This window comes from Galendromus occidentalis, unplaced genomic scaffold (genome assembly GCF_000255335.2).
Source record: "Galendromus occidentalis unplaced genomic scaffold, Mocc_1.1 scf7180000077529, whole genome shotgun sequence".
Taxonomy (NCBI): Eukaryota; Metazoa; Arthropoda; class Arachnida; order Mesostigmata; family Phytoseiidae; genus Galendromus; species Galendromus occidentalis.
The window spans coordinates 1-12,524 of record NW_003805517.1 but is presented as its reverse complement, the minus strand read 5'-3'; the positions used below and the strand labels follow the sequence as shown (position 1 = coordinate 12,524).

Sequence of the window (12,524 nt, the reverse complement as noted above, 5' to 3'; positions counted from 1 at the left end):
AAACAACACACATCGGGGAGAACACCGGCGGGCCCATCTGCGAATGAGCGCAGTTCCAGCGCTCAGCAAGCTCCGCGATACAAGAAGCGGTCGGCGAAGTCTTCAAAGTGATTTTTCTCTCGCGAAGTGCCAGAATTATCAGGTGTGCTCTCATCCACTGATCTTCGCTTGAGTCGACTCGAACAAAGAGAGGTCTATCTAAAGAATCCAGCACCAGCACTCGTCAGACCGTTGATCTGCGTCACAGGCTCGTTTCGAACATCTGAAGTCCACCGGAATCGGAATCAGCTGATCTTCGGGACCTAGCTGAATCTTGCTCTCGAGGAGATGCTCCGAATTCGAGATATCAGCCCCGCTCGACCAGTATCTCGGATCCCCGAGTGGATTCCGTGAATCGCACAGCAGGAGAGTTCAACATCGACGGAACGATCGTGGATCCGATCTCCTTCGGAAGTGTTTCTCGGATCATCGAGCCTCTTCAAGGAGATTTCTCCCTTCCTTGAGACTATCTCAATCTACCACAGCATGAGAAATCATGGCCGAAGGGATTCCCGATGACTACTCGATCGCTCGGAAGTACATTCGGTGTGTTCTGCGTTGGTTCACTGCCGAGATCGAAGTTTGTGCTCACTGTGAGAAAGTCTTCATCCGAGGCAAACAGAAGCCAGAGTCGAAAGAGGTTGGACTGATCTTCTCGTCATTGTTCGACTTCGGTGATATTTGAGATCCCTCGAAAAGCTCTCCTCCGGTATTCCGAGATTTAAATCTCTTCTCGCTTTTCTTCAGGTCATTTTCGTGGTTATCGGGAACGGCAAGACGTTCACAGGAAAGGAGTTCTTCGAAGTACGAGACTGTCTGCCGCTGGAAGGGGACGCACCTTTGGCCCTGGCGATCGTGGATGCCTTCGGGGTCGTGACGATTTTCTCGCTGAGCTCCGGGATCCGCAGAGAGATTTGCCCGCGGACTTGGAAACCGGACAAGCAAGTCCTAACAGCGAACGCCGCGTCGAATCCGGAACCTGGTCAGAGCCGCGGCATCAAACGGGGTCGGAAACAGGTTCTGCAGCCGAAAGAGGAACTCGAATTGCGGAATATCATCGTCATCGATGATTAGATGATCGGACACTGCCTCCCGCATCAAAATGCAGAACTTCTACAACTTCACCGCGCAGGACGTCTTCACCCTGCCGGCGTCGACCGATAAAATTTCTGTTGCGCCAGACAAGCTCCTCGTGACTAGTCTCACGAAAGTGATGCTCCGGGTCCTGGATCTGGGCGAGAAAGGCGTCGAGACCCACAGCTTCGAGACCCGGAGCGTGGTGGACGAATTGGCGTACTGCGAGGCCAATAATCATATCGCAACGGTCGAGGGCAAAATTCTACAGGTTTATCGATCATGGTGGTCCGACCTCAGATTGACCACAATAGGTGTGGCCGTTTGCTTCGCCTGGTGTAAGACCAGTGGTCGCTTAGCAGTGTTCGACGGTCGCAAAATCACTGTCTACGAAGATCTCGAGCCCTCGTTCGAAGTCCACGGAGTGGAGGAAGTCGAGCAAATTCGTCTGAGCGAAAACGTAGTGGCTCTCAGTACTTCGAAGTTCACGCTTGTGTTCACGCTCCTCGAGGAGAAGTATGAGACACCGGACGATGAAATCATCTGGAATTTCGACTCACCGGATCTGATCGTCAATCGGCAATCTCTCTCATCGCTCACGAGTACCGAGGGGGGCTCCCGATCTGAGGTACCTGAAGATTTCAACGAAGCTTACCGGCCCGGTAGGCCAATATACGGCCTGAACATCACAGTTGAGAACTTGTGCAGTCATTCGAAATATCAGGCGAAAGTCATCCTGTTCAAGAGGGTTCAGCCACACTTCATGCAGCTTGTGTCATACGTGAATCGCTCCGAGGAGAAGAATCAAGATCCGCTCTCCCCCGAGAAGGGCGAAGTCGAATACGTGACCCTCATCATCGCCCATGGAAACAAATGCGAACTATTCGGGGTCCTCGGAGCAGATGCTAGAGGTGAATTGGAACTCCCCGAGAAGCCCGGGAGTCTCGCGGTGGACGAATGCTTTCTTCACATCTTGACGCCATCGATGCTGCGCACCTATTCCGTGCCCATACCGGGAATCACGAAAGATTGGGACCCTTTCCTGTTGAGTACGCATTTGATGAGCATGAATTGTTTATTGATGTCTCAGGACCACCTGGTTGTGGTGAGTGGTCGTGATATGGGCGACGTCACCGTTTATTCTTTGCTGAAGCCAACCACCAGTGAATTCTACGGGGATCTTGTGCTCTCTCGGGACCGCGTTGTTCTACGACGGGCGGAAGACGTGGTACGTCTTCAGGTTCGAGTTCACGGCGAAGCGTGTTCGGAGAGACTGTTGGAATTCTATCGTCGTATCGAGGATGCCGCCCCGCGTCTGACTATCGATGCTGCGCTCAGGAACTCTTCGCCCGACTCCGGTGTGGTGGAAGAAGCTCTGGAGAATTCTGATATCAGAGAATTGTTGACGGAGGAAGGATTCCTCACAGAGCTCGGCAGTACGCTGCTCTGTAAATATCCATCCATGTTGCCGCTAGTCTTGAACAAATGTACCTACATAAGTCCAAAAGTTCTGCGAGAAAAGATCGCTGTCGCCACTCCGGACATTGCGATGGCGATATGTGATTACGTATGCAATCATCTGCACAGGGGGGGCGAGGCTGGAAAACTCCATAAGAGGATGATCACCAGAAATATACCGGACTGGGTGTACGAACTCCCGCCGTTCGATGGCCGGGGACCGGACGCGAAATGTAAAGAAGAAGAGAATTGCGTATGCCTCCGATGCACAGCGGGCCTGCTCTACGGCGTCGTCGTCCTGGCGAGCGCCCCGAAGAAGATTCGGCACGAGGTTCTCATGCCTGAGCTTCTGGATGAATCTTCCATTCCCGATCTTTTGAAACTCGCCTGTCTCCTGCCCTTATCGAAGTCATCATCCGCGGATCCGGAAGATTTCGAGCCCGTCTCGGGAATCATCGTCAGACTCGCGCAGAAGTACACGAAGACTTCTCAGCCGCTCGCCCAACATCTGCTTACGGCGTTGAGCGATGTCTTATCCCTGACGGACTTCTTGAAATGTGTGCCGGAATCGTCACCGAGCCTGCTACCTTGGGTACAAAACGGACTCATGCGGGAACGTGCGAGGAAGCTCAAGCAGGAGATCGTGAGCCTCGGGACGGAAATCAGGCCTTTGTTGCCCTGATCGAAGCGACAAGTTCATACGCGATTACAAAGGACAAACGATCATTGTGGGAGGGATCAGCGGACATATCTCGAAAATATTCATGCTATACCTGTCTCTCGAAGTTGAAGAGAAGCATTCTACCCTGAGATGAGAGATAAATGTGTAACTCAGTAAATCTCTGTTTTAGCGTAGAACTACGCTATAGCCCCCGGTAACGGGCACCAACTTCAATGGGGAGTATTGGGGGGCCAAAGCTCGAAAAAATTAGAATTTCGGAAATAGCATGCGTATGTGCTGGGGTCGTCTGCTAGAGGCTTACGCACTTTTTCTATGCGAGTCACCTGTGTAACAAACTTGTCGAGCTTATTTCTCTGAAACAGAGCGTTTGACAATGAAAATGGTGATGGCTGAATATGTCCGGCTGAGAATGAGGCACCGTTCATGCTACACAATTTCCCCCTTATCTTTATAATTTCATAAAATACAGGCCAAGAAGTAGGCTCGTTCTCGCAGAACGTCGGAACGAAGACTCGGAGGCTGAAAAAACTGAGGGCAAGAAACCCTCAGCATACCTTGATTAGTCCTAATCAACTGTTCTGGAAACGCTATGTCGATTGATGGGCCCAGAAATTCCCTCTTTCTGACTTTAAATTATATTTGGTCGGAGAATCTCTCCTCCGCTAGAGATGGATCTATTCCTTGAGGATCGCCTCAGTTTTTGCTAAATTATTCGTTGAAACTTTCCTCAATTCTTCCTCCACCCCGCGACGATGTTGAAGACAACTAACACCTCCGGTTGAGGTTGTATAATGACAGCGGAAAACGATGTGCGCGCGTTCTCCATTTCATATCTCCTCTTATGAGAATGGACTCTCGTCGTTCATTCTAGCCTTGGCTACTACATTCATGCGTGTCCTTTCCTCATTGGTCGATGTCAATGGTCGTGGAAGGACACCGGCGGAGAACCTTCTGACTAGCAAGCTAAGGATGCCGGACTCCGTAAAGAAAAAAGAACGAGTTGCGCCCAATACATCGTCAGCCATAATCGCGACAAAAGAAAACAAACAGAGTGTTCAGACAAGCGATACGAAGCAGATTCCCGTAACGAACAAGGGCGAGAAGTCGTAGTTCAGTTCAACCGAAGTGATCCTCAGGAAATCACCTATCAGGCAGGACGGCAGGACGCAACGTGGTGCTAAGAGAGTCTAGCCACGGCGGGCCGTACGGCTTAGCGGACGATTGGGAGGGAGTGGTTCACCCAACGATAAACTTTTTAAACGGTGCTGTCGTCCTGTCGCAGCATTGATAATGAATGAACGTGTCTTTATCGCCTTGGGACAAATCATTCCAGAATGAAGAGCTCTTTTCTGAGTGCCGCCGCCCAGTGATGGTCTCGAAAAGGAGGATAAGGGAATCCATCCTTACAATGCCGAATCATGATCATTCTAAGGTTTCGACATTCCATTAAGAACCTAATTTTATTAGCCTTCATTAATTCATCCCCATCATCGTCTAGATGCGGATGCGCGGCCTCGCGATACTCGAAAAATCCTCCATCGGACATGCAATGATTGTTCCTTGAGATCGGCAATATGAGATCTCATCGGGAGAGCACATCATGTAGCAGCGTTTCTCCTAGGCGGACATGGTCATGGAATCTAATGTACCTTTCATACGCATAGTCGCGATGTTCTCCAATCCTTATATCCTCCACGAGGAAGTGTGGCACTCGGTCACGTACCGGTTGCCGTCCGAATTGCGGGTTGCCAAGCGGAAAACGACCCCGCACTCGGTGCAGATATCGGACCGTATATTCGATTGAAGTTTGTCGGTTGAGTATTAAGTAGATTTTGATGTCATTCGTCAACATTTCTGAGTTTAGAAAATTTGCCGAAGTCTTCGAAGGTTGCTACCGACCGAATCCCGTTCCCGCAGTTGAGTTCTCTGATCTCGTTTTCCTCAAACTAAAAAACGTCTTTTGAACAACGGCCAGAGGAAATCTCGTGATACCCTTCGTCGACCGGAGGGTAGCATCGGAAATCTTTCGCAGATCTTCGAACTCACGGAACTACGTGTTCCGTGTTCACGTAGTTCTACGCCCACAAACCACCTGAGTCCCTGACTCGGGAACCCCGGGGATTTTTTTTCTTCCACAATCTGTACGTGTCACTTTGAGGAGATGATAATCCTGGGCAAGTTTCGGTGCGGTCCAGCTCGCTTCGAGATCGGTCTCGCGGTCGGCATAACGGGCATCAATGATACAACGATCGCACCATGGATGAGGAAACTTCAGTCAAAAGGGGAAACTCCTTCGTAGGAGACTTTTACATCCGAGGCTGCACCTCCGTTTTCAGAGCAGCGATATCGAAACCCATCAGCGCGAGCCGAGGACCACAACGATCGGATCAGTGAGAAATTCTCGGAATCAGAAAGCCGTGACCAAATCAAAACACTTCAGAAGCGACTGCGGGGCCGAGCCCTTCGTCGGGGAGCGGAAGTTCCGGACCAACGACTCGGTCATGATGTGCAATTACGGCAGTCTGGGCACCCCCGAGTGGAATACTCGAGATGGAATGAAAGCCCCGAGTTTACTTACGTGATTCCATTCGACCAGAACAGAGAATCCTGTTACGCAGGCGGCTGGGGCACTCTAGCCCAGCGGTGGCCGCACTAGGGAGAGCGGACTCCCAAACCGCCTTCGTAGGAGCTGGTGGACCCCCCATTTCCCACATTGCTCCCATCCATTCGCTTCATGTGTAAAGTTCTCCGGATGAAGTGAGAAGCGAGAGAGAGCCAATCATGAGAATCCCAGCGCATCTCGAGGTCGGGGCAGTCGGAGTTCCTCCTGAAGCGCAGAAATTCAATGGATTCGCGAACAGATACCGAGCTGTAGGGATACGAGTACGGTGACTACCCTGTTGACCAAATAATTTTTACCGGAACCGTTTAACCGACACCACTTGACCGAAACCACTAGACCGAAGCCGTTTGACCGAATCCAGCTCTACCGAGATTTGAATTTCTGGGAACCGAAATTGAGGGGCGACGCGTTCGGGAACAAGAACGGGATGCGCGTTCGCTTCCGAACATGGGTTTCTCACAAGTTTATTCGGGCAGATCATCTATTCGTGCTATGTTTGAAACCACTTGGGACAAGTATGGACCTACCTACCAGCGTCGCGAGAGCATCTTCGCTGCAGGAGACAGGAGTCTATTAGGAGCATAGCATCAGGTGTCTGTTATGATGGGTTCGAATCGCTGCATGATTTTTTCATGATGGAGTGAGTGGGAGGGAAGCGATTGGATTATGCTGGACAGTGATTGAGGATTTTCCTCTCCCATCTGAAAAAATAGGCGGTTCAATTTAGAATTTTTAATTTAATTTATTCTAAAATCGGTTAAGCGCTTTCAGTCAACAGGATTCGGTCAACTGGATGGTAACCACGAGTACAATCAGCAGCCGAGCCTTATCGGCTCTCGAGACTCCGTGTGTATGAACATGCTGTGCTTTCGAGATCTTGCTTTAGAACGTGCTGGGTGGAGTCACTGACCGAATGTGTATGTGACCAACAATCCTTCTTTCTGCCGTGAAGGCTCACTCTGATCGCGTCTCACCCGATATCTCGCCGTGGACCCCCGAAAGTTTTGCTGTGGACCCCCGGGGGCCAATGCACTCCCACTTGGCCACCGCTGCTCTAGCCCACGCCCACTTAGCCGCCGACAGTCGTCATCAGCCCGAGATCTTGATCCTATCACCGAAACCTCGGTAGCTCAGGATACGCAGGGGGACCAAGTCGGGTCGGAAGTTGGCGGTGCCTCTGCAGCGACGAGAATCGCTGAGACTTTAAATCCAAGTTCAGTAGAGATCGCTCCTGTACGAAGTGATGCCTCTCCCGCATGGCTTCGCGATATTTCTTGGGATGTAATCTGTTAACGGACCTGAGACAGCTCGGAATCTATTCGGTAGGTTAACGTCGTGCCCTTCTACTTCGGCACTTCTCATTGAGGACAGCATGAAAGTGACGTCGCTGCACTAACAACTCGCCAGCGATGTCCTCTTGATGTGGATGAGCTTCAATAGAGATTCAGGAGGAATCTCTCCTCTTGTGCTAGTTCCGTCCCAATCTGGGACAGGTGGTCGTTATTCTACTCCGAGTACTGAGAGAAGCCTGCGGAGAACCTCATCGATCGAGGGACGGACTCCGGGAAGTAGCCCGAGTATATTTCCAGTTCGTTTCCCAAAATCTGAAACCTCTTCCTATCGCACCCTCGAAGCCCTCTTTCGGAGGATTCTATCCTCGGGCCGCACATAAGGATGATGCTCGTTACGCGAGCTCTGCTATGCGGTCCGTTCGGGGCCTATACTCTCGATTCGCTTCTGGCGGTGGCTCATCCAATAAATTCAAGTATCTAGTCAACGATCTTCCTTTCCAGGGGAGCCGCTCGCCTCGCAGCGGATCGGTGGGCTCTGTCAATGATCCACTTCGACTGTCGCTCAGGGGTCAACCCGCTCTGAGATAGAGCTACGACAAACTGAATGATCGCGGAGTCCAGCCCCAGCGCGTGCTCCGTCCCCTAAAGGCATCATTAGCACTTCTGACCTGTACGACAGGAAACCCTCCGCGTGGATCGTCTCGAGGGCCAACTTGGACATCTATCGACAAATCAGTCAGCCGGAGAGTAGAGTTCCATCATAGTGCTGAGAATTCCGATTCCATATTAAGGAATGCCATTGAAGCGGCCGTCGAAGAGCCGATAAGTGCGAGCTCCGATGATCTCACATCCTTTCGACTGTGTGTCGGGAATGGTACTCCTCTACCTCGAGCTTTGTCTTATACTTTCCGCGCACCCCTCGTCAGAGTTCTCGGACAAGCGAGAAGAACTCGATCCGATGAAACTTACGACCACACTAGAGAGAACAGCTTTGCAGATGGGTGTCAAACCAACTTCCCTGCTGCTTGCGGATATTTCAGCGATTCTCGTTCGAGGAAGCGTCAATATGAGGTCTAGTTTGCTGACGTTTGGCCTCAAGTATGGGAGTCGCGGGTACCTTCGAGAAACACACGCGCAGTTCCTCGACGTGCTGGCCTCGCCTCTGAAAGTCATCTGCCTGATGACGCACGAGCTATACATGATGACAAATCGACTCGACGATTTTGAGCGGAACATCCGATACAAAGGCTTGTTCCTCGTCATCGCGAGCACGCCGACAGAGAATTCGCTCTTTGCAGTCCTCCTCAGAAAGTCACTATTCAATACGATCATTTGGTCGGGAAATGAGATCGTAGGGTCTGTATGCTGCCCGACTTTCGACAATCTAGTCGCAAAAAAATACTTGAAGTCAGTCACACTTTGTGAACCCCTCCTGTGCCGCCTACGAGAGGCTCAAGTGAAAATGTTCAAATTTGCCGGATCAAAAATCACTAAAGTCATTATAACCCTGCAATGCAATGTCACGGAATCCAAAGTCAGGTATCTCTGTGGCAAAGTGACGGCGCGGTACGGATACTATCGGCACCACCCGATCAGGCGATGGGACCTTTTCGAAATACCGTCCAGCGAGTGCTACTCCTACATAATTATCGGGTCCGCGGATGCTTCGGCGCTACTTAGACCCTTCGATACGGGTACGTGGAGCTTGATCATACTCAGCGCTATCGTCGTATCTTTGGTGTGGTCGTCGATGATTCGAGGATCTTGTTGGGAAATTCTATCCCACATTGTCGTAAGATGCGTAACGGCCCGGGAGATCAACATCGAATCGAAGAATTGCGCCAATACGATCATTGGCTGCACAGCGCTCGCCTTTACCTTACTAATTGGAATACTCTACTCTAATTGCGTGATGTCCGTGTTCTTGGATCCGACCCCCCTGCTCCCAGTCACAGATGATTGGTATAATTGTCTATCAGATATGTATTGTGAGCGAGTAGACTACATACAGGAAATTTTGTCTTACGTGCCCGTGTGCCGCTTCCCTCCCGCTTTTCGAGGAATGGTCGACAGACCCCTCGGCCGATTCCGTCCGATCGTGCACGAAGAGCCATTTTACGAGGGTGTGGAGTCTATGCCTCATCTAGGCACCAAACTCCAGCAAATTCAAATGGGCGCACTCTGGACCAGCAGGATCTTCGATCGAGTTCTGCAACACGGTGTATTAGCTTGGCAGAGAATCGAGGTGCTCGATATTTACGGGAGGAAGGTCGAGAAACCAGCCCTCCAGAAAATGCGAGAGTGGACAATCTGGTCCACCTTCATATCACAGTACAGCAATAGGACCAGAATCGATCGAGGAGCCGCGACCTTCAATGCAACAAGGGGGTTGTTCGATTTCGAGAGCCTGGTGAAGATCGGACCGGTTTTCAGTTCAGCTTTAGCATTGATCTCAGTTGTCGGATGTTGTGAGATTATCCGTGCATCAGAATTCAAAAGGACTCGAATATTATTTTCAAGGATGCTCGCCGCCGCTTCCAGAGCTCGGGGTTGCACAGAAGAACGGGTGCCTCGGCGTACTTCCGTGTCCCCCGAGAAAACCACGCTCCCCCCGCGCTCCCCTCCAACGAGGCTTGCAGCAAGGCTGCTGGACGATCACGCCGCCTGAGTGTTCTCTCTAGCCGATCGACCGCCATGGCTTTGGCTAATTGTCCTGCTCTGCTTTTCGATGATCCTTCACTCGACCTCTAAGCTTGGAGCTCAAGGCTTCGCACGAGCAATGCTTTGTGAGAGATGCTCGCATGAAACATTCAGAGAAAATAAAATAAAAACATCGCTCGTTATGATTCCCGAATCATGGATTTTAATTCATGACGATCGGATATCACTAGGGCTGTGCATTCTATGCAATGGATATATTCGTGCATATATGCACATCTCAACGGCTGGAAGACCTTCATATATGCTGCGGTTTCCGGCTCGTCCTGCATGTTTCGCGCTTTTTCCTGCATAAAACGCACAGCCCTAGATATCGCATGCTAAATTTTAAGTGATCGTTTTCGCCCTTTCCTCATCCCTCTCATTCCGGGACCGAGTTCATGAAAATCGCAATCGTATTTCTTCGGGAGGGGAAGAGTACAGGAGAGTCTTTCCCCTGTCAGTCGAAGCATCCGATTCAGAATGTCAGCGTCAGAACTCCCCTCCCGACTTTAGCGATAAATGGTGGGAAATGAGGTAGCTAAGCTTCCCATCATGGGCGGCTGAGATTTAATTCCACAAAATCGAACCGAGGATTCCGGCATCCTCACAAAATTCTAGGAACGGTTTCCATTGCTTCTTTCGATAGTCGAGAGCTGGTAATGCTGAGTGAAGACATCGTTCCTCGGGAATCGTTGGGGTAACGGAGACTCTCATCAGTGGCGTAGCTAGGGGGGGGAGGCGGGGGTTATCGAACCAGGGCATCTGGGCGCAGGTTCTCGGGGGCGCAGTTTTCGACCTGGACAGCCACAACAACGGCCATTTTTCGGGATAGTTTCCGTGAAGCGGCGCCATTCCGGCAAGACGGATTTGGAAGAATTAGGATTTCCGTACAGACAGAGCGCTTTGTAGGACGAACAACAGCCGGGGCGGCCGAAACTCTGGAATCAACGAGTCCGCCCGGGACGCCACTTTGAATAGCTACGCCGCAGAGTCGAACTATGGAGCCCCAAGTGAAATCGTCTCTGGAAGACGAATTCGCCGAGCAAGCGCAGCCGACGGGGTCGAAGCGGGAATCCTAGAATCCAGGAGGATCGAGCCAGAGAGCCGTGATGAATGTTCTCATTGCTCGATCGATGATTCGTCGGTCGATGAACGAGTCAGGGCAAGCGGAATGAAGGGGCGCGGAATGAAACTTGGAGTCCCCCTGCATGAGAAACAGAAAGTCCTTTCAATTCTCGCAATCCTCCGGGAAATAGCTCTCGGGTTCGAGCCCTCATCGCAATTCTCTCGCGAGATATTTCTGATCTATTTCGGGCTCTTGAAAGCATCGGCGAGTCGAAAGGGACGAGGGGGAATTCTGTCTCCGTGGAATGCAGCCCGGCCCCAACTTGGCGACGCGACGTATATGCTCAAGGAGATGACTTTGCGATGTGGCAAATGATGGAATCAAAGTTCATTTTGTAGGGGATATAAACGCCATACCTATCGCTGCAGATCTGCAGATAGATTCCGGACAGAGATTGGCGTATTCATGAGTTCGTGCTCGTGAAGTTTTGGAATTGATCCGGCGATCATCAATTGAATGATATACTATACGAGAGGGGCCATTAAGGCGATTGGCAGTCCCATGGAGTCCCCGCAGATGGGTGGATCTGGATCGGAACTCGGCAGCGACTCCACCACTCGAGCACTCCAATCAGTTCGCTGCGGATTGACGCTGAACACTGATTGAGCTCACGGTCGATTTCGGCTCGGTGAGCTCGTCGAAGCGCGAGAACTCTCATTGAAGCGCCGCGCCCTGAAAATTCTATCGACGCATTGGACAGCTCGTGTTAACGCAACTCGTGATGAATCCTATCGAGGACTGCCTTCCCGCCTGTCGTGATGAAATTCTCCGCCTTATATCATCAGGCTTGTTATTTGGTGAGTTTTGTCTCGTTGATCTTGAGCTCGTGAAGGGTGCGAAGGAAGCGGCTCGCATGAGCGAAAAAGGATTTATGTAGGCTCAGGTGCATCCACCCGATATCTCATGTTACTTCATCAACCGTGATACCCAGTGCTGCTCAGTAGGAATATCCGCATCCTCACCGGTCGGGCCTTGCTTCCTCGAAGGCTGTGTCAAAAAGCGAACCGGGAAAGTTGAGAAGGCGGGATCGGTGTATTCGTGATGGATACATCGATGGATGATGCCTAATCGAAAAGATAAATAAATAAATATCAAGAAAATAATCACGAGAGCAGTTGCGCTGATGCATGTCCCGAGTTGCTGGACCTCATCAGACCCGGAATCTCCACGAATCGGCCTCCTCATGAGTTCTGCTGGGGCATATGATGATGGGGTGAGCGACCGCTTGTTTCCCGGAGGCACGGACGAGTCAGAGTGATGTGATTCCACTCTCCGACTGCTTTCCCGCAAGATAGCGGCTGTTCCAGCAGGAATTATCTTCGCTCCTCACCTGGAGAAGGGTAGACGAGCTGAACGACAGGACAAGGGTCTCGTCAGAGTTGATTGCCCCGGTCGATGATGTCGCGTCTCCTCCCTCGATATAAGTGTTTCGATAAATCGAACCTAGATTGGTGATTTTCGCGCTCTTCTGTCGTGATGAGGGGTGTTGATCCGCATTTAGCCCAGTGATGATCCACAAATGATGATCTT

The 12,524-nt window shown here is 51.1% G+C and overlaps 1 protein-coding gene across 1 annotated transcript; it reads left to right on the top strand.

Moving 5' to 3' along the window:
- The first annotated feature begins 1,141 nt into the window (after positions 1-1,141).
- On the top strand, positions 1,142-3,253 carry LOC114828487 (uncharacterized). Its single transcript, XM_029112821.1, has one exon. It carries the CDS (start codon positions 1,142-1,144, stop codon positions 3,251-3,253), a length of 2,112 nt encoding a protein of 703 aa, XP_028968654.1.
- Positions 3,254-12,524: the final 9,271 nt, after the last annotated feature.

What these genes read in the sequence shown, in the direction of transcription:
- LOC114828487 (XM_029112821.1), top strand. Translation starts at nt 1,142, where the DNA reads ATGCAGAACTTCTACAACTTCACCGCGCAGGACGTCTTCACCCTGCCG.